Below are 22758 nucleotides of genomic sequence, written 5' to 3' on the forward strand. Positions count from 1 at the left end.
TTTGTAATCTCTTTCATCTGGCAGTCTCCAAATCCCTCATTTTTAATTAGTGCTACCGGAACAATGGTTGATGGGAGTTGTCAATGTTCACTCTTTGCTAATAAATTGTGTGTGTGATCCCTGATCTTGTTAAAAGGTCATCAAGCACTCCTTGATGATCCTCCCTGCATGATTTTTGTATGCATATATTATTTTGATGAGGAGTACTGCATTCATACAAACTGTCAGCGCAGTAAGAAGTATCTTTATCAGTATTTTTTTTATATATGTTGTTACTATTATTTACTTTTTCATTAAGTGCAGCTTAGTTCCCATCCAGAGATGTACATGAAAGGATTTTGTTACATGGCCACCCCACGATAGTGCAGACACAGAAGGAAATTTTGAAAAGCTGCTGTCATAATGGATGTAATATGCTTCAGCTAGATTTTCCAAGTCTTTATTTTGCTTTTTCTTTGTAAGCAGGTCATTTGTTGGGCAAAGCAATAGATTTGATTTCTTTGCATAAATTTCTAAAGTCTCTGCCTTTTAATGCCTCTATCTCTAAACATTTCCTAAATTTCTAGAGTGTTTTTGTTCAAACTGTGAAACTGTAAGGGAAAACAGGAGATGAAGTATTTTTAAGGAGATCTGTAAAAGTGTGGAAACCGCTAGAAGAAAGGTCCATCTAGCACAGTTTCTCATCCTTTAAACTGGCCAGTTGCAAAGAAAGCTTAAGATCAGGACAAGGGTAAAATGATACTTCTTCATTTGCCTGTTACAGCAGTCAGTGATTTGGGTACTTTCTGAATGTGAGATTGCATTTGGACAGTTGTGCTTAATAACCCTTTTGTACCTTTCTTCTGTGAATTTGCCCAATAACTTTTCGAATGCATTTATAATCTTGACATCTAAAATGTTCCGTGACAGTCGCTTCTGCAGTTTAATCATGCATATTTGGTTGTTGGAGATGTTTCTAAAGCAGGTGGCTGATAATTTCATGGAGTGCCACTTCATTCCTGTGTTTGTAGTAGTAGTGGATATAATCCTTCTCATCCTGTGTGTGGCATTCGTCACTTAGATCACCGTCAAGTCCTGTTGTTTCTTCTATGAGCTGAAGAATCAGGTAGTCAGTGTAATCCTCCCTTGTATATCAGTTGTCTGCAATCCCTGACCATCCTCAGCTCTTCCCTCCATGCTTTTGCCAGCCCATTGTATTAATTCTGGGAGGAGACCAGACTGACATGCTGATTTCAGGGCACAGTGGACGCAGTAGCAAAATTACAAATTCTGTCTTGCTTTTGACTCTTCTCTCACGTCTTCACTTTTTTTTTTTTTTGACAAACACTGAGCAAACATTTTCAAAAGGCAGAAGCCCCCAGAAACCTGTCCTAGGTTATGCCTAGATCTCTTTACTGTGTGATGTTTGTTAATCTTGTTGTTTTGTATGTATGATGGGAGGTCATTATACTGTCTGCATTGTCCATGTAGTGGTTTTCACCTTCCATTTTGTCAGCCAGCCACACAGACTTGCAGGATTTTTCAGTCTTTCACAGGCAGCTCTGGATTTCATTACCTGGAGTCATCAGCGAGCCCTATCACTTCCATAGGTCTGATTTTTTTTTTTTCAGGTGATATATGAGCACAGTTCTCAGTCCTTGCCCCAGCGTGTAGCTCTGTGAGACTTCCCTGGTAACCTCCATTACTTGTGGAAGATGTCCATTTGTTATGACCCTCAGTCTCCTATTTTTAAGCTGCTAATAATCCCTGAAGAGACCTCCTTCTTATCCCTAAGCTCTCTTTAAGAGCTTTCAGGAGATCTTTTTAATAGCTTTAAAATCCAACCTTGCCAGGATTGCATCCCCACATACCTCTTCATGCAAAGCAGTGTGCAGGTCCTAGACCAGTAATTACCCGTGCTGGCACACTGACAGATGGTATTAGAGCCCATACCCACGATACACGCCCCAGTTTCCTTTGTGTGGAAACCAGGGCAGAGGAGAGGAGGAGGAGAGGGTTGGTGTTTGCTTAGGTCTCACCCCATATGGCTGTGGGATGCAGCTAGACCTGGCATGTGCAAAGCATTTCCGTCGTACAGACGTTGCCTGTATCCACGAGAACATCCTTGTGCTGTCTTTGGAGTGCTCTTACAGATTCGTGAGACGTGACCTCTCTCTGCCGAAGTTCTGCTGACTTTCTTCCCGTACAGCATATTTATTTATCTATTCATGCTTCTCTTTCAATCGTTTTGCTAGATATAGAAACGAGACTTACTAGCCTCTGGTCTCTGGAGTGCTCCCTTCCCACTCTCAGACCCATTTTAAGAAATCAGTCACGTTTGTCGCCTTCCATGACTTTTATAAGGGCAATTTAAGCAATAAGCTGCACAGCACGGTTAGTAGTTCAGCAATTCCGTATTTAAGTTGCTTTACAGCTCGTGGATGGATGCCATCTGGTCTTGGTGATTTATTACTATTCATTTTACTGCTTTTTTTTTTTTCTGGTCTTTCTAAACCCTCTTTTACTTACACTTTAGTCTGAAACTAGTTCTCATACTTTGCTTACTGAAAAGGCTCTGGTGCAGAGCATTCCTGGACTCCTCTATGGAAAGCACTCATGCAAAGATTTCATTTAACTTTTCTGATCTTTCTCAAACACTTCTTTTTCATCTTGATCATCAGTTGGCCCAGTGAATGTTCTGGCAGGTTTCCGGCTTGTGATGTGTTCAAAAGGATTTGACTGTTACTTTTTATGACTTTAACCTGAAGACTTGCCCAATGATTTTACATTTAACATGGCATAATTATGCTCTCTTAGTATTGTCTCAGCATGATTTTGGGACATCCACAAGCCTTTTTTGGAGGGTTTCTTTTCACTTCTCTCGAGGTCCTTGGCCAGGAGGATTAGGATAGGGGTTTGTTCCTTGCAAGTGTCTCTCTGAACATGGTGCTGCGTTAATCTTTCTACACATCGATGAGTTATTTGCTGGCATCTCCAAATGCCTTTCACATGCTTTGATTTGCTACTTCCTCTGTAGAGTTAAATGTGATTTAAAGAAAAATTAGGAAGTCATTTTTCTAGGCTGGTATGAGATGAAGACATGCCTCAGTTGACTTCCAGAAAATGCCAGGCTCTATGTGACACCATGAGTAAAGTCTTGATTTTTGAGGCATTGTTGGTGTAAGAGGAGAATTGCCTCTGCATGTGGAATTAGCAGTAATTTTGTTGATGAACCACTGCAAGTGGCAATGAGCCCTGGCAGAATGGATGTATAAAACAATACCTGATGAGCACCTTTTCTGGCTGTCAATACCTTTCTCTGATGAACTTTAAAACAGAGTATTTATTGTCATGTGTACATTTTCATCACTTATTATTGAATGTGGTATTGAAAAAGCTTTTTGGTAAAGGCATAATTATGTATTTTCTAATTAAAACTGTGGTTTGTTTTTTTTGAAATGCAAATGCAAATCAAAAGAGAGTATTTGGTATCAGCATTCAGCTAACTGCATAATTAACTGTTAATACCAGCAGATACTTGGGGGTTTTTTTGCTGTTGATATGCTTAGGATTTTAGGGTTACATAACTTGGTGATTATTAAGTTGGATTTTAGCACAGGTTCTCTGTTAGTGATTGCGAGCTGAAACTCTCCTTTGGCAATCATTATCCATGGGCTGTTGCCAATTCCTTTGTTGATAGGCATATAACAGGAGGACACTTGGCTGAAACTCTTAAAGCAGCTCTAAATTTCTTAGTTGTCTGGGATGGTATTCTGTAGGATCACCATGAGGATTTTCTTGGGAGAAAGCTAATTTTCAGACTTGACTCCTTTAAGTTCAGTTTAAAATTGCCAAATTGAGTTTAAAAATTGCCGGTTGCTTTGGTGGCTAAAGCCCACAAAATACTAGCTCATGTCTGCAGATCTGTTTTAATATGAAATGATCCTCCTTGTCTGACTGTCAGTGTTCAGCACTGGTAGTCTAAAGTCCAGTCCCTGTTTTTTGTTCTGGGTTTGGCAGGTTCTCCTGCCAAGGTCATTGTAGTGACCTTGTGACGTGTAGTGCTGGTGCTCCCAGGTACACACCCCTCAGTCTGCAGCAGCCCTGTCACCTGGGGAGAAACTTGTGGGATTAAATGATCCTTATCAGAAGGAAGAAAGGTTGCTGGTGGTGCCAAAGATGGGGTATTTATTTCTAATGGCTTACTGACAAGTTGCAGGGAAAAAGGACGTGACCCAAATTTCTCTCCGGTAGAAACTGATGACAGAACTGCCATGAATTTCAACGGGCTTGAGTGCCTGCATTTGCCATTGCTGCAAGGTAACAGGTATTTTTGCCTTCCTGGAAGGAAATTACTCTAAAGCTTTGCTTTAAGAGTTGAAGGCAATGTGTTGAAGTGAGTATGTTTTGTCTCTTTCTGCCGTGGCTTGCAGAGTAAGCAGAGATTAGAGAGTGCTGAATAAGACATAAGTACTGAATGAAAAGTCATAATTGAATTTTACCTGAATTCTGCATGTTTTTTTTTGCTTGGATTTTGATCAGTGCAATAACTTAATGATGCTGCTCCAGTACTGCTGACTTTGGTTGCGTTTATAATGGCTTCTAGATGGGAAACAGGTGTCTGTGTACAGTCCATTGTGCAGAGTAATGCACAGTGTGTCCCAATGCTGCTGAACATGCAGCAGTGCAGGGACTGCCCCTTTGCATGGAAGAGTTGGTTCAGTTTTATTCTAGGTGGTGTCTGTTGCCCCTGTTGGAGCTGTTGAAGTATAATACTCCCTCAAGAAACAGTAAATTGTTGTGAAATAATATGTCTATTTTTTTTTCTTTCTCCAAGAACCTCAAAACTTTTTCCAGTCAAAGAAGCCCTCTCAAGGCAGGTAAGATAATTCAGGCCAAGGGCTTTTCTGATTAGATGGTTCGAGCAGCTGAACAAGGGATGCTGTGATCCCACGTCCCTGCTATTTTTCCCTCTTTATCCACAGCATCTCTGCCTTGCCCTCAAGGTGTCTGGTGATATTTTGCTCCTCTCTCTGCCAAGTTCAAACTGACTTCTTCTGGCATGGGGGAAAGCGTAACTTGTTTTCTGAGGGTTCCAAACAAGTTTTGACCTTCAGGCCTTTGGCAGGTTTTGTTGTTGGGTTGCATTTGTTTGATTGGTTATTTGTTTTGTTTTTGTTACAGTATAATGTGCTTTATGAATTTCCCTGAAATAATTAAAGTGGTGGGCAACCTTCAAATGGATACAGGTTTTAGTCTAGCAAAGGAAAGGCTCTTGGTTATAAAATTGGTTCTTACAGTGGTAAAAAGTGTAAAATCAGAAAACACAAAAAATATCTTTGACATCAGATTTTTTGCTACAAATCTTGCTTGGTCTTCTCCTCAGTCTTTTGAGCTGCAGAGGCCAAGGGACTAAGTCAGCTGCATGTTTGTTCCTTTGAGGTGCTGTGAAAAGGGATGACTTGGCTCATTTTTTTCTTGGGATTATCAGCAAGCCACTTAAGTCCTGATGAAACTTCAACACACCCACCACAGCTTTCCCTTTCTTTGCTTTCCTGTCTTAATTTAGGAAGATGCCTTGTGCTGCAGCTTTGAATAGTATCCATGAGAAAGTAAATAAAACATAGTATCATGTTTGGTTTGGGGCTGAGTTTCGCCTGTCAGTGAATATTTTGTGATGCGTGGTTCCTCTTCTTGGTTATGGTCAGTGGAGTTGCAGTTTCCACCCTCAACACGGAGATTTACGATACTAGACTTTGTGATGACTTCATAAATGATAATTTACTTAGTCATAGCAAGTTGTTTCTATTCAGCATGCCTTTAGTTTCACAGTTTTTGATGTGGCTATTTGGTTTCCATGGAGGTCACATAAGGGTATTAGTGAGATATAAGACTGGTTTGGTATTTAGGATGCCTTATCTTAAATAGTTTCCTCAAACCTCCCTCCTCTCACGGTGTGACTGCTCAACTCCTTACATATCTGTTGTAGTTGAGTGGTTCATCCCTTGTTGATGTGGATCATCAGTTCCATACCAGCCAGGTGCTCAAGCCATTTGTCTCGTCACTCATCCACAGAGCAGGGGAGCAGGAGGAGCTGGGTTGGTCTGCCACTTTTTCATCCATGTATTCAGTTCTCAGTGATTACATCTTGAGAAGGAAACAGGGTGAGGCATTGGGCTGGTACCACAGAGCTGGTCTCCATGCAGCCTGCCCTTGAAAGCAGGATTGGAGATCTGGAGTCAATTTGATAGCAGAAATGAGAGAGGTGAGGATGTAAAGTTCACATGGGGTGAGGGGAAGATCCCAGATCAAATGGGGAGAAAGAAAAGACCAGGGAAAGTACGAGGGAGTCTCTCAACTAGGAATGTGTCTGGTGCAGTTCATGGAGAGAAACCCAACAGCAGGAACAAAACCTCTCTTCCCACCAAGGTGGAGATGCCTTGGAGGGCTTTGCCAGCAGAAGTGCCCACCTTGTCTCCTCCTGAGGGAAAGGGGGAAAATGCAGCAGCAGTGGGGATGTGATGAGCAAATCAGTGACCAGTTAACACAAGGTTCCCGTGGTCAGAGAGGCTGTGCAGGAGCAGGTGGGAATTGGGCAGAGCAGTAACTGGGGGGATTGGGCTGGTGGCAGCTGCTCTGCCCATCCACAGGGCTGCAGGAAAGGTCAGACAGAATGTGAGCCAGGCATTAAATTAAGCCTGTAAGGAGACACTTGGGGAACTTAAGATGGATTAACTTAAGGTGTAAAGTTTAAAGCGTATTATTATGAAGGAGGATTAAGCTAAACTGAGCTAATGACACCACTTTTGAATGCGTATCCATGTAGCGGATTCAGAGCTTTGGCTCCATGCCTTTTATTACTTAAATGTACTTACCTTCTTAAATGTCCTCATAAAGATACATACCCTTATATTCCAGGTCTTCATATTCCCCGTTTTCGATGTTGAGAAGTTTAGATGTTGTGTCAGAGGCAGGACTGGGTTTGGTTAGTTGGGTTTTGCCTTTTTGTTTTTTCCCCTCCTCTTTTTTAAAAAAAAAAAAATAAAGGTAATGGGGAAGACAACATAGAAGATTGTTTTAAATTTTCCCTGTGATGGTAATGGCATTTGTGATGACTTGATGATATTTATTCTTAGATGATGCATTTGGGAAGGAGGATATAACTTTGTTCATGTTACGTTGACATCCCTTAATTTCTCTGTGCTGCTTCTCTTTTAACATATTCTATTGCTTTATTTTGTTGTTACTCTCATGGTATTGGGGTATCTGTGATGTCAGCATCTGAATTTTTCAAAAACTCTGTACCCTCTTATTTTACACAGTGTGGGTTAAAAATCAAATGCAAAGTTGAGTACTATGAACTCCCACAAAATTTTGCCCTAAACAGAGTCATGAATTAACTAACATAATTTATAGTTAGTAATAATTTGTAAATAAGTAATAAATCAACTGAATTGATTTTTCAAGAGGGAAAATGATTTGAAATTACAAGTTTGCCGTACATTAAACAAACCACAAAGTAACTTGTTCTGTGTATAATTTTATCTCACTATTAACAATGCCATCAGGTTTTCCTTGAGGGTAACCTAGAGATCAATATTTGTAAGTAGATGAAAGACTGAATATTTTAAAGGTAGACAGAAAAATAACTAACCAAAAAAACCCTATTACTGAAATTCTTCTGTCTAGGCAATCATATAAAAGCAAAACAAGTGCAAAGAAAAACATAAGGTAGAAAAAGTAAAATGTCAAAAAAATTGCAATGCAATATAAAAAAAGGTTTTGAGTCAGAATACTTTTATGTTGGCTCTCACAGAGACTGTTTAGCCACACTGTTTAGTGAAAGCATGAGAAACCTGAGATAAAGCATCAAAATGTTTCATTTTATTTGCTATGTGGTTTGTGGTATCTGATGAAAGGTCTGGCGCTTCTCCTCTCTGTGGAGGTCAAACACAGACAGGGATGGTGGCAGCAACTTTGTGTTCTGAGGCTGGAGAAACTAACCCTGGTGTCCTGCAAAAGTAAGGATGGATGTAATAGACTGTTCTTATTTTGAATCCTTCTGTCTTTGGCAGCCTGAGATATACCTTAAAATTTATTTTTTAAAATACAAGCATTCATTATTAATCATATGCCTTTCGACTTCAGTATGTATCCCTCTTAACCTCCTGGGAGAGGTCAGTTAAAAGCCACTTTTACCTATGTCCTAGATGTGCATTTAGTAAGTCTGAGAAGAGGGAGGGAAGGAGGAGGAGCAGGAGGGAGATCACTCTCTGGGGTTTTTCAGGGCCCTTTTCCCCAGGTGTGTTTGGGGTCAGCTCAGAGGTGGCTGCAGCCATTTGTTCTCTGGGCAATAACAACCTGTCAGGCAGGAGGACCTGGGGCTGGTTTAGGGGAATGTCCCCATTGGGGAGTGGGCTGTCCTGCAGTGACCACAAGAGAAGGAGCCCCCATCCCTGGCACACTGGCCCTCCATCCTAAGGGCACATTCACACACCATGAGAGATCTAGGTGCTGCTGTGCCCACAACCCTTGGCAGACCTGGGGCTGGAGCAGGACCAGCAGGGCACAGCAGCTTCAGAAATGCCCATGTTATGTGTATCTGGTGTCTTTTAATTTTGCAAATCCTTTTCTGTTCCATCCAGTGCCAGTTACTCTGGGTCACTCTGTTTATATGACACCACAGGCACTGAGACTCTCTGGGCTTGTGTGCATCCAGTCTCTCAAACAGAGCACCAAGTGGCATTTCGGCCAGCATCCAAAGCATTCAAAGACTATTTTCTATTCATTTTCTTCCGTGCAGTCCATGATGCATTATAAAAATAAGTACATATGGCATTACAGCTACTATATTAAATTAAAAAAAAAAGCTGGAAGTTCTTAGTCTCAAGAAAAGGGTGGAGCAGGGTAAAAGTGCAGAACCCATATAACAATGGGGAGTCCACTTTATTAGTATTAAGGAGGAAAATAAAATCTGCTCTGGCAGTAGTGAAATGAAACACCAGGAAGATTATGTCAGTCTTTGTTTGCACACAGTATGATTCTTCTCTTTCACCAGCCAATTTGTATATTTGAAAAGGCAGTTGCTTGGTTAAAATAACGAGCTGAACTTCATCCAGTTCCATCCAATTCCCCAATTATGTGAAAAAAATGTTAGAATATAGACAATTGGTTTTGAGAAATTAAAAAAAAAAAAAGTGGTGGTCAATGAACAATTATAGCACCTCATCTAAGTACCCAGACAGATAGATAGATAGATTGATATGTATGTATCACAGTTTCAGTTGAGATGGGCAATTCTCACTGACTGATTGCTGTAGTTGTTGTGGATTGGGATGGCAACTTTAGAATTTTAGCAAAAATTCTAACTAATTCTGCCCGAAACTTCAGCAGGATAGGTTAGCCTAGGATTATGTCAGAGAAGAGAGATGAGGTCTGAAGCTAAATTTATGAAAATGAATTTAAAGAAAAAAATAAGTTATCTAGGATACAAGTCATGTATCCTAACTAGTTTGTGATTTAACAGGCAAAAGTCTGTGTTAATAAATGATTTTTTTGTCCTTTATTCCAGATTATTTTAGATTATTATTTTGGAAAAAAAATACCCATTAGTTTTGAATATTTCAGTTTGTTCAGTTTGAACAAGATATGTCAACTGATGGGAGAGTGTATCATTTAGAACATGTATGCACTGGGTGTAGGTTCCTCTGTTGCACCACTTCTGACCTCTTCAGCAGGCATGTTTCCATCAACCAGGGCAGAGCTGCACAAGCACTGACAATTCGAATACATTTTAAAACATTTTTGCCAGTTCATTGGCATCAACAGTGTATAAAACTCAAATTACGTTTGTTGCTATTCCTTTTAGGGGAGTGGATGTTAATGTTGCCTTTGGTCTGCTGGGTAGTGAAGTGAACTCCTACAGCATTGCACATGGTGTAGGAGCAAGGTGATGCCCAGGTCTCCCAAAGTTCACAGGCACTGGGGGCACAGGGACCAGGCAACCCTCCAGGGATGGCAGGGCTCCAGCTTCTACTCCGTGTTCCTCAACTCCTTTACAGTGTTTCCTCCTGACCTCTGTGTGATCAGCTCTTGGTTTCTAGGTCACACCTCACTTTCCTCGTGCGTGACCTCCCCCACGCATGTTGTGCTCTCCCATATTTATCCTCTGGATTTTGTTTCTCTTTCTTTGCAGGGAGCGGATGCGCCAGTCTGCGATGTTCGAACTGTGCCAGGGGATGCACCAGATCAGTCTGCAGTTTGTCCGCTTGCAGCTCAGCTTTGAGGAGTACACTATAATGAAAGTTTTGCTGCTGTTAAGCACAGGTAAGTTGGATTCGTGGTTACATGGGAATACTTGAAAATATTCCAGTTCACAGAGAGATGCAGTGATTTTAACTATGTGATAAAAGTGCCGAACTGTTTCCAGCTGGGCCGCAGGAATAAGCCTAGGTTTATGTCTTGGGGTTTATCTGCAGTTAGCATGGGAAGTGTCTTTGCAATTTGAATGTGTCACACACGTTGGAGGGACAGGAGTGGACAGGCACGGGACTTTGGCCCTCTGCTCCTTAGGGGAACCACATGAGTAGACCAGACATGCCAAGAAAGTGCTACAGCTGTGGGGACTGAGGCAAAATCCCTGCTCAACATTCAAAGCCACCAAAGTTTAGCTGACTTTGCATTACCTTCAAGATCGAAAGATGTGCATTGCCAGTACGGCAGAGCAGGTGATTTTGTAATGCCAAGTGATTTTAGAATGGTAAGCTCTTCTACAGGCTTCTGAAAGTTTAACAAATGACAGTACCTGCTTTATTTTTTTCTTGAGCGTCCTGCTTGGAGTTTTAAGGTACAAAATTACATCTTAGTGTTTGTTACAGCACCGTGTAGTAATTAGCATGTCTCTTGGTCTTATCTTACCGAAAATATTGAAAAACTCCTGTCCCAGTACAATTGTACAAATATACAGGCAGTTAGTACATTACTTTTCCATCAGTCTTGATGAAAAAGCCAGTTACTTATAAACAAACTTTTCTCTGTAGAACCACGTTCCTTTTTGTGGGATCCACTTGGTGACATCATGATGAGCTAACACATCAGTTTGATGGGCAGATGTTCATGATGTCACTTCAGTGAACTCACCAGGGAAGAATTCCCCTGACAGTAGGAGGCTGGAGGAGATCAAAGGGGCCACTGCGTTTATTCTGGCCTTCATTCACAAGCTGTCAGCAGCGGGACACGGGGGCCAGGGGCTGCCAGGGCTCATGTTGCACAGAGCACCTCCCTGTTTGGTGGTGAGTGGAGCCCTCTGAGATCCCGCTGCCTTCTCCCATCACCTGCTGCCAGAGATGAGGGAAGAAGCAAATGGCAAGCAGGAGGCATGAGTTGTGCAGCACTGGCCGGTGCCCATCGCTGAAACCACTAGAGACCAGAGCAGATGGGTGCAGTGGCAGATTTAGGCGCCCAGGAGCCTCCCAAGTCCCCATCCATGGCATGGGCATGTTGGCTGCAGGAACAATTTGGTGCCTACAAAGGGATTTGCAGCATCCAGCAAAGCTGAGTGGCCACCCCTTCGGGTGAGGTGCTGGGATGGGCACTTTCTCCCTCCCCACAGTGCCTTTTGCCCATCCCATCGAGCTGGTAGCTCTGTGGTTAAAGTACCTGCCCTTGAGGGAGGTCGTGAAGCTGCAGTTCCTGTCCATGCTGGAGGGGATTTGCATCAGCTAACAGAAACCTCTTGGAGCTGTAAGTTTTTTGGACCCAGCTGTCTCCCTCCCTCCTGATTGAAGCTGTTCCAGCTCGCTGGGATGGGGAGAGACACTGCTGGTTGGGGAGCACTTTCTGTCCTGGTCCACAGAACCTGACCTCCAGGTCCCACTCCACCAAGGGGTGGAGGAGATGGTGTGCCAGTGAAACAGGAACAGTGGGGAGTTGATACACTCCTGGGTTGCCCTGAGGGGTAAGTGGGCTTTTTTAAAGATTGCCACTCAGGGTCTTTTCAGAAGCAACTAGCAGTGCTTAACGTGGATGTGCTCAGGGGGGTTGGCTCCCAAAACGTTCCTGAGAGAGTGTCTGGATTGGAGATCTGCCTCTGCAACTTTTTAATCAACCCTAAAGGGGGAGAATCTTTAGAAAAAGAACCTGAAGGCATTCTAAAAATGTAGCAAAGTGTCTTTAAGCTAGGTATTTATTATTCTACCCTCTTGAGAGCATAAACTAATGAGTTATTGCAAGAATCTGTTAGGCGAGATCAGCCTGGCCAATTAACATCAGTGAGCTGGGTCCCTTTGAAACACACACCACAGTCACTAGAAAACCTGCTAAAAATAGTTTGTTTTGAGAGAATCAGGATATTTATGAGAGAGAGAGAGAGAGAAGAATGAAATGGAAATGAAGACAGTAACAAAACCCAGAAAGTGTCATGTGAAGGGCAGCAAACCTGTTTTTGAATGATTGCACCTTTGTACAGTCTTATGACAGAAAACACCAGGTTTGTTTTTATTTAATTTTTTTTATTGAGTCATGTGATGAGCAGAGTACAGGTTATTCTGAAACTTTCATGGTGACCACATCAAGGAAGTTTCACTCCATTTACATGTGGAAGAAACCACACATTACAACTCAATTGTTTTCTTGCTTTCCACAGACCATAGATTTTGGGAGCTTGCCAACAGCATTGCTGCATTTAATAAGTAAAATCAGAAACACTGGGCAAATCTCCAGAATTTCATGTTTTGCTTGAGTTCTCTTTATTTGTGGTCTTTCTTTCTTTCTTAATAATCTGGCTGGGGTGATGGTATAATAATTTTCAGACAGAACAGTAAAATACATAGTAGTAGACAAAGAAAGAGTGGCTCTGACAGTCTTTAAGCAGCATGTAGGAATACAGGCCTGTAAATATTAAAGGAACTGTAAAGCCCATGTAGATTTGTGTGAGGGCCACAGAATGCCCTGTTGGCTTTAGTCATCTTGATGGGTGCATCTGTATTCCTCCAACTTGAATTGAATGTATAGATTTGTTCCAGACAGTTTCTTTTATCTGTCAACTGTTTGCATCTATAATTTAAAAATTAAATATTATGTTCATTTAATATGAATATACAGTGTTTATATTGTGATTATATAATATAAATATATAATATTTACCAAGAAGTAGTCAGAATGGTGTATTACCTCCTAGGCTTTTTCTAAAGATTCTTTCTTGTGCCCCCTTCCAGCACTTGATGGTCTCAAGTCCTTGCTGTTCTTATGGTGGTACAGCTCCTCCTTGTTTTGCATTGCTAAATCGCTCTGGGAGATATTGATGCTTTTTCTTAAAGCTTCAACTCTGGAGCTGTTTGGGTGGTTGTTACATGCTTATAATGTGGTTTCAGTGGGACAGAGGGCAGTTAACAGGATCGCAAAGAGAAGGGAATGGATGAACAAGACAATTTCTGTCAAGATGTTAAGTCAGGATAAGCTAAATTGGAAGATCACCTTTTTTTTCTTTGCTTTTTTTCATAGATAACTTCCCATTTAGCTTATTTTGACATGAGTTTTCTGGCTTGCTTAGGAAGTAAACTCATTCCTGTTACAGTGTAGTATTATATCTTCTTTCAGTGGACTACCACTGGGAGATACAGAGAAAAAAACATTCCATGGTCAAGCAGTGTTCAACCAATTCAGATACTAAACACCAGAACATATTGAGTAATGTTATAAATAACCTCTTTGGGATTTTCATAAGGATCTGATCCATTTCTCTTTGGGGCAGAACCTGCTGGAGTGCAACAGTATTTGCAGCCTGCTTTTGCAATTAGCCTTGCTGACATCAGTCACAGTAAAAAGTATCAGAAAACTCTACTTTTAGCCCTTCTGTGAAATGATGATTCCCTGATCCTGATTCCATCTCCCTCTGGCAGATGGAAACTTCATTAGGACACTACAAATGCTTGCAACTGTATGTTGTGGTCAAACACTGGGTCAGGATGCCTGTTTGGAAAACAGTCTTCTGTTCTGTGCAGAATAATGGCTCTGTTTGTTCTAGGTGGTACACAGATGCTTGCTAACATTCAAGGAAATTTTAGATCTTACTTGATGGCTTAAAAATGTGTCACTTGGTCTAGCATTTCTGCAGATAACAGCTGTAGTTCTGTACTTTCTCCTCCTCTGCCAAGTGTGGAGAATCATTCAAGAATGATAAATCACGTCTTCAACTTTAAAAAAAAATATCCTTGATCCATCTGCCTTTTTTATGTGGTTGGATTGTATTAAAAACAGTTCAGACATGAGGTTAGCATGTGTCATATTTCTGAGATATTATCTTGTCCTCTGCCACAGCTTCTGCAATCACACATCTGGAGAGGATGCCTGAATCGCTTGAAAATCTGTATGATGTTGTTGCTCCCTTACCAGTGTCTATAAAATTATGGACTTTGCTTAAAGATTTAATTCCTTCATCCATTAACTTGTGTAACTGTTTAAGTATGCACATCAAAAGAATAAGCAATGCAGTTAATATTAATTTAAGACTGTCTTTTCAATGACAGTTCCCAAGGATGGTCTCAAAAGCCAAGCTGCATTTGAAGAAATGAGGGCAAATTACATTAAAGAACTAAAGAAGATGGTAACTAAATGTCCAAGTAACTCTGGGCAAAGCTGGCAGAGATTCTACCAACTGACTAAACTTCTTGACTCCATGCATGATGTAAGTATAACTCCTCAGGGAGTGCAGAAAAGTTAAGCAAAAAATCTCTCCATTAAGGTAAACCAGTAGTCTTTAACTGTGTTAACTGATAAGGAAGAAAAAATTGAAATTCTTTTTTAAAGGAACATCTGAGAGAAGTTGTTAGATGAATTTAAGGACAAGTGCCAAGTAAAATAAGAAGATATAAGTCATTAAGGGCTGGGTCCTGACGCCTTCTCCTAAGTTAAATGGTGGCGTGTTCCTCCAATGATTCACATAAGGTCAGAGCTGTTGGTGGGGCCACAGGCTGTGCAGCAGGAGAGGTGACGTGAGCTGTGATCCTCTTGGACACAGCGCGAGTGCGCCACGTGGAGTATCCGTGAGTCGCTTCCCAGAGAAAGGTGCCGGATTGGTGTCACGCATCTCACATGCCTGATGTGCTAACAAATGTTCATTTAATTTAGTCATCTTTTACAGCTGGGATTGTAATAAGGATGGCTTTCAAAGGTGTATTAAGATCTTGAAGCCATCTTGGGTATTTGAAGCTTTATTTAAGTTTTTCAAGTACAAGATTCCTTGTTAGGTTATTTCTACTCTGATCTACCTCATTCCAGTGCAAGGTGCTTATTTTACATGTGCCAGGTGTGAGGTGTGGTGAATGACATGGGAAACGAAAGCTTTAGTCTCAAAGCACCCCAGCTGTTGATGCCTCCTCCCAGAGTGACTCTGAGGGGCTGTGGCAGATGCATGGAACCAGCTCGTGATTTCAGAAGGGGTATCCATAATGTTGAGCTGTTTAGTAGGGAGCAACCTGGTTCTAGCCAGGTAAGGGCAAAGATTTACCTTTCCAGGTGCTTTGAGCAGCAGGAGGACTCTGTGCAGTCCCCATAGAGGACCCAGGTGCTATGGTCTCCCCAAGCTGAGGGGTTTTCCCAGTGCCCCCTGAGAGTGCCCTGGGGACCAGCCCATTGCCTGGGCCAGCAGGGCTGGCACCCATCCTCTCTGAAGCTGTGCCACCGTGCAGCAAGTGACTGGAGACTCCTGGGGCCAGTGAATGTGACCTTTAGTTGTGTTTGGGTACATGAGAGGAGGGCTCCTGTGAGCAGAGGCTGAAGCCCTGCAGCACGGTGATCACCTCCTAGTAAAAAATGGTAAACTGCAGCAAAAGGGAAGACTGTCCCACTCTACCCTGGGTGGGCAGGGAAGGAACTTTTCTGCATGAAAAACCTACTGCACAAATAACCTACTGCTTATAAATGTATTTCTTTGTACTTGACTTAAATTTCATTTTGTAGAGACGGTACAGTACAGTGCACTTCAGGTCAAAGCAGTATAAGAGCCTGAGGTCTGTTTACAGAATGTACATATGGAATTATTTTTCAAATATTGTTCTGTTGTTCATTAAAACATTGCAAATCTTAGTGGGAGGCAGGGAGAGTATTATTAGTACTGCAGTAATAGCTCATTCTTCAGAGATCAGGTTTCACTTGCTCGGTGCCAGCAAAGGAAGTTGTAGTGTTTTAGTGGAAAGAAAAGGGGTCAGTGATAAAATTGTTTGCAAGAATTTACATCTGAACCTGGAGGCAGCATAACAAACCCCTGCATTTATGGAGTTTTCTAATCCTCTTCAGGATAGGCAGTGTCTGTGATTTGTTATTGTAATGGGTGTGTTTGTGAGGTTAAGGTGACTGGATGACAGACTTGCGCTTACTGAGAATGCTACCGTGTCCTACAGACATTTTCCAAAACACAGCATTAACCATTGGGAGCTGAACTAACCAGAGGAAGCAGACTGCTCCTGCATTTTATTTAATTTTTAATTAAGCTATTTTTACATCACTTTTGTTTTAATAGAGCACTTTGTTTCAAAGGACTTTTTAAAGAAAGTCCCATTGTCAGCATTCTCCGTTAAAAAGGCTGGTTGTCTGCACAACAGTGCTTCCTTTCAGAGACGATGCTGGAGACTTGTTCAACAAAGGCGCTTGTTTATTTTTTCTCTTTAAAACTGATTTTTGGCTTTTTTGGTTTTGAAATCCATCAGAATAAATTTAGAGTAGCAATAATATTAATGAGAAGTGAGAATTATTATTCTCTCACCACTGCCTGTTAGTGCAGAATTTCTCCGTTCAGTTGATGTAAATGCAAATGCTTCTCAGTTCCTTAGTACAGGAGGAGTGTGTTTTCAGCTGTCACCTATGTATTTTTAACTTACTCCATTATGATTTTAGAGGATCAGTATATATTTGGTGCTGAGCAATCTAGCTGGAGCTGAGGGCCCCATGTTTACATGCTGCTGTGGCCACAGCATTGGCATTTGCAGGGCAAGCCTGAAGGGACTGACTGGTGCAGAATTCATGCATGCTCAACCCTCCTGCTGCATCCAGCTTTTCCATCAGAGCAGAGCAGCTTCTCATCACTCGTGGAATTCTCTTTACCTGAGTGTAGCGACAAACAATAAAAAAACCTTCTCCTTTGCACCTTCACACTTGCTTTCATCGACCTCATTTTTGAGTAGTCTTTCTGAGGACTATGTGAAACAAAGTGCATGGAAATAACAGTATGCTTGGCTTATGTAATATGAGGAAGAAAAAGAAACCCAAACAAGATGGTTTTATTTTACATTGCTCAGTATACGAAATCACTCATCCACGCAGTGAACATATGTGCAGGTAGAAAAGTGCCGAGCTGAGGAAAAACAGACATTTTCAAGAAGGCCAGGTCTAGGCACTTAAGTATTTTAAAACATCAGCAACTTTATTTAATGATCCATAAAGCCTCAAAGCACCAAAAGTGCAACCGAAATATAAGAGATCGAAACCCATCCCGAGCAGACAAGATGAACAGGGTTTAGCGCACATGTGTGTGCACACCTGTGCTTGCCCCTAGGAGCCCTGGCATCTGTGTCATTGCTGCCCTGCACCAAAATGCTCTTTATTTGCACGATGCAGTGTGGAAGCAGTGGTTGCTGATACAGCAGGCACAGGCTGACAGCGTCTGTCCAGTTGCACAGCGTGCCCTTCCTCTCCCTCGGCACGAGGTGACAGGGAGGAGGAGGGTGTTGCTGTTTACTTGCTATTGTGCTGTGGCTCAGCGTTGATTGGGTGGTTGGACCCCAGCATGAGTAGCTTCTGGGAGCACTGAGGGCAGCAAGGCAATCAACATACCATCCCTGGAAGCGTTCAGAAAACACACAGATGTGGCACTGACGGACATGGTTTAGTGGTGGACCTGGCAGTGCTGGGTTAGCGGTTGGACTTCATGATCTTTGAGGTCTCTTCCAACCTTAATGATTTAGTGATGCCGTGTTTCCTTCTTGTAGTGATTGTATTTCTTACCACTGTGGCTGGCTCACGTGCATCATTTCCCAAAGCAGCCTTATGTGTTAAAGAACTGCAGCATAGCGAGGACAACCCACCTCTCTACCCAGAACATAAAGGTTTCAGTCTTGTGCCCATGAATGGCCATGGGCATTTTGGGGAGAGATGCATATGCAGCACTTGGATGTAGGTGAACTGCCTTATGGGATCAGACAAACGGCATGCAGGAACATTAGAAACAGATGTACTGCACATGGTATCAGAAACTTCATTTGGATCCTCCTCAGCATCTCCTGTTAGCTTTGGCAGGGAGGGTTGTATCTTGCATGGCAAGCCTCATTTCATATAGAGACCATAGTGTATGGTTAGGCAGTTTGCAGAACAAAAGCTGAATTTGGTTTCAATCTGGCTGATGCTAAACAGACTTTGAGTGAAGAGGGCTTTTGTTTCGATGCCATGACATTAAACCCTAATGTGAACCTTCCCCTTGTCTTGGCAAGGCAGCACCCTGCGCTGTCATTCGCTTGTTGACATCTTCTGCCAAACAAAAATAAATTCTTTAAGGCTCATGCTGCTGAATAATTAATTTTTTATGGTTCCTGAAGGGAATACTTTATAGCTGAGGTAGATCTTTCCATAGGCTGAGAGCGCCAGGATTTCACTCCCTGAAAAAGCTGACAGTGGGAAGAAGGGCACGGATCCTCGAGGGGCAGGTTTGCAAAGGCATGCTGTGCTGGATGCAAATGTGCCTCTGCAGGTGCCTAATCCTGCAGATAGGAAGCTGCAGATGAGCCCCTCGGCTGTCACCAACACCTCTGGGTGCACTTACTTCTGCTACTGATTTGCTGAAGTTGTGTCTCACAGATGATGAGCTGTTTGGAGCCTTGTTTTAGTCCCAGTGCCTGAATTCTCAGGGTGAGCATTTTCTCTGTTTATTCAGAGGATAGATCCAGTCCCTACTCCCAGTGTGGCTCCTAGCAGAGCAGCAGCAATGTAGGAGTGTGCGAGGTGTGTGTTGCAGCAGCTAATGTGCATCTGTTAAGTAAGAAGTTGATTCCCAGCTCCCTAATGTAGACAGAAGCTACTCTGAGAGGCTTCTTGCTCTGTTTGTGATGGTTGGATCTTTTTTCCTTCATGTTAATAGGTGTTTGTTGGAGAAGGGCAGAACCCTGCTACTGTTGATAGAAGAGCAAGGGAGACTTGGTTCAAAATGTGCCTCGGCCAAGGGCTGAGGATGCTTCACTGCTGTGTGATGCTCTGGGTTTGCAAGCATCCTCTAGGCATACAAAATGAGTTTAACTCAGGTTCCCTTATGTCATGTCCAGGTGTCAGGTGCTGTGGTTTCAGCGTGCACGTGTTTATGAAGAGAACTCAAAGACATGAGTGCAGTTCCTCAATCAGAAATGCATTTGTCCAGGCAGAACTAGGGTTCACACTTCCTCTGGTCAGATACTGTTAGTCCCTAATCCATTTTATCCACCTTTTACTCCTTGCTAGCATGAGGTAAATATACCGCATAGGTGTGATCAGAGGCTTCACCCCTTGGTCTTACCTTGTGTTCCCTGTATTTGTGGAAAGTTTTACTCTTGGGTTAAAGATTTCATAGGCACTTAGGAATTGGCCACTGTGGGCAACAAAGGACATAGTTACTTCTGAGAATCAGCCTGGGAGCCATCTCAGGAGGGAATAACTTTATTCATGAGTCCTCAGAGTAATAATTAATTTACATCATGGGATTTTCATAGGACTAGGAGCAAAAAGGAATATAGTGGTAAGGGAATAATCAAGACCTGGTTGGCAGTGGTTTTCTTTAACCTGGTTGTTAAATCAGGAGCTTTGTATCCACTGCACAGAGGGGAAATAGCAGGAAGTGACAATAGTCCCAAACTCACCAAGGCCTCTTTGCTGGGTGAACAAAGAGCTGGGTGGGCAGAGACCCATTCGTGAAAGGGACAGAAAAAGGTTTTGGAGTGGTTTTTTTAATATATATATAAAGGAGAACACTGAGGTTTCTTACAGTAATAGCTGTAGCTAATAATAGGAAGAAATTACTCAGCATTGTGTTGTTACCCTAGTGCTGTCTTAATTGCAGTCTCAGTAGGCTTAATCACAAAGATGCTCCTGATAGAGAAGTGACTGTGGGCTTTCATACCTCACTCAGAGATTGAGAGAATTTGAAGTCAGAAAACTAAGCACAGAAATGTGCACCCTTGCAAATCCAACAGTTCTAACCATTTCTGGAAATGCAGAGGCATGGTGAGATTTCTAAACTAAAATAACTTCGTTTTGCTCTAAAAATTCTGCAAGTTCTCAAAGGTCACTGTAACTGTATTAACTTCAGGGACTTCATTAAAGGATTCATTTTTTTTAATTATGGAGAACAGTATGGGTGAGAAAGTCCATTTTATGGAAACCCCGCCCTAATAACAGAAAATTACGTTTGATTAATACTCCTGTTTCTCAGAGGTGCTTAATACAGCATACAAATGCAAAGATTGATTAAGTAAAAATCTCAGAATTACTAAGACTGCTCTAGCCTTGAAAATGTTTAAGTGCAGCACACTCTCTGCAGGGTAGTGATGAGAGAAAGCTTCATAATTAATCACTGAAGTGGTGAAGGGTTACAGTGAGCAGCTGATCTGCTTGCTGGCAGAAGAGCTGTCATGTCTTGCAGCAGTCTGGGTGACATGGATGCGATTATTCTGACCTGTGTTTCTCCATCCCCCCAACCCAGCTCATGCTAACTTATTTAGTGGTATTTTCCCACGCAGAGAGGCTGCAGTCTCCATTCTGGGAGCCCAGCACTGCCCACCAGGGGCAGGCAGTACCTGAGCTCCCCTCCCCTGCACTGCTCTGATTCTACCATGTGTAGAGCGAGGCTTGGAGTGCTGTCAGAAGGTACTGAGCCATGTTTCATTGCCCTCTCCAAAGAGAGTTGAACACCTCCCTACTAAAGAGGTAAGAATAGTGTCCTGATTGCATCCCAGGGAAACAGGAATTGTTTAAGTCGTGGCCTTAAGTGCACTGTCTGCGCTCTGCTAGGCTGTAGCTCTTCAGAAGTGTGCTTCAGCAGCTGAAATAATTGAGATTGTAAAAGCAAATATGTTTCTAGTCACTACTTTCACTGCTTGTGAAAACAGTGGTGCTTTCGCTCTTCACTGCTTAATTGGAGTTGTCTTTTATGCTGTTGGACTGGAGGAAGTGTCAGCATTTTAGGTATAAACTACCAGAAGCAGAGAGTAAAAGAGATCAGGTAAAGTGTAGTCAGGAGTTCTTAGAGCACAGGGCTTTTACAAGCCTTTAAAAAACAACCAGAAGTATATTTGATCTAGGAAATCCATAAGCCACATTTAAAGGTGCTGGATAGCTTGCATTACCTTGCTTGTAACTTGTGGTGCATCAGTCGCTGTCACTGCAATGACAGAGCTTGTGTATTCCAAGAGAAAACAAAGGTTTTCATTTCCTTACTGAAGAGAAAGCTTCTCTTTTAAAGCAAAAGACTAGCTAAATTATTTACCTGTTCAGACAGATGTTGCTTGGGATGCAGAGGCAGGGACTTAAATTTCAAAATTAGTATTGCCTGTGGAACCTGAATTTTTCCTCCCTTTAGTGCATCTTCATGCCAAGGCTGCTGGGCTGGCAGGGAGGGAGGATACCTTTGAAAATGTATGAGAACACGCCTGCAGTAAAGAGCACTGCTCATGGCACAGTTTTCAGCCTCACAGCTTTCTCTGTCTGACCTTATCTTAGTGTTTACGTTTTAGTATTTCTGAGTTGGCCTTCAATTCTCCCACATTCGTTCCTCTTTATTTTAAAATAATGCTTCCCCAGCCCCAAAAGCCATGCAGCTTTTAAGGGTGAAATTAAAAAGATCCTGACCGCAGCCCTGTGTTCCTGGTGACACGCATGGTCACATGTGTGACACGCATGCTTCCTATTACTCCCATTTTCTTTAAGTGGATGATTATTGTCAAGTATGTTAAAGCTGCTAATTTACCTAAGAAAGAAAAGATCAAATGTTTTAGCAGACTAAGTAGGTATAGAAAATATATTATCTTTGAGGCTTCAAAGCCAAGTGTTACATGATAGGAGGGTTTTCTTTTAAATTGTTTTGTAAACTTTACCTTTTTCCTCTGTGGTGAGACTCATAATGTGCTATGCTGTGAGCATATCCATGATGGCATCCTGGTTTTCACCCACTGGACTGCTCACTCATTTATTGAATAGAATAGATTGCACTTCCTTCATTAATGTTATTATTCTTCATTTCCCCTTGTCTGCCTACTCACCAGATACCTACTGGATACTACTAAAAGCTTGCAAAGAAGTCAGAATTAGTAATTTCTACTTAGGCTTTCCTGTAATCCCTGTCTCATTGCATTCAGAGGCTTCACAGGAGTGCGGTGAGGCAGGAATTAGCTTGTACTGCACAGAAGGTGAGCCATCAGCACAGTAAGGATGGTTGGCAGTGGGACAGAGGTGACCCCAACAAGTTTAGGAAAAGCAGCACATTCACCAGGTCATTGTCAAGGCTGTGTTGGGGCACAAAGCTTACTTTGCTTAGGTTCTGGTATTTGATGCCTGAGTGATGATTACACCAAAAGAGTTTCCTTTACTTTGGTTTCGTGTTGTTTGGAATATTTCTGGCACGCAGTTACTGAATACAGTAACAACTTCCTCCTAATGGGTAAAGTAAACCTTTGAACATCAGCATTTTTTTCCCTTGAAAACCAGATTATGTCTGTGCTACTTATTTAGGCATGCATCTGTTTAATTAATTAGCATTGCTTCATGACATGC

At 42.1% G+C, this 22758-nt stretch overlaps 1 protein-coding gene across 7 annotated transcripts in view; it reads left to right on the forward strand.

The window, feature by feature from the left end:
• The window catches only part of NR3C2 (nuclear receptor subfamily 3 group C member 2), a 205641-nt gene that overhangs the window by 177964 nt on the left and 4919 nt on the right, over positions 1 to 22758 (forward strand). For 6 of the 7 annotated variants that reach the window (XM_051790912.1, XM_051790914.1, XM_051790911.1 and 3 more), the window contains 2 exons: positions 10175 to 10305; positions 14505 to 14662. In XM_051790912.1, coding sequence (XP_051646872.1) covers positions 10175 to 10305; positions 14505 to 14662 — 289 coding nt within the window. The remainder of the gene's footprint in view (positions 1 to 10174; positions 10306 to 14504; positions 14663 to 22758) is intronic. The other variant, XM_051790913.1, reaches the window with a different exon arrangement.

Source organism: Manacus candei, unplaced genomic scaffold (assembly GCF_025592945.1).
Source record: "Manacus candei isolate 608988 ecotype Guabito, Panama unplaced genomic scaffold, ASM2559294v1 h1tg000028l, whole genome shotgun sequence".
Taxonomy (NCBI): domain Eukaryota; kingdom Metazoa; phylum Chordata; class Aves; order Passeriformes; family Pipridae; genus Manacus; species Manacus candei.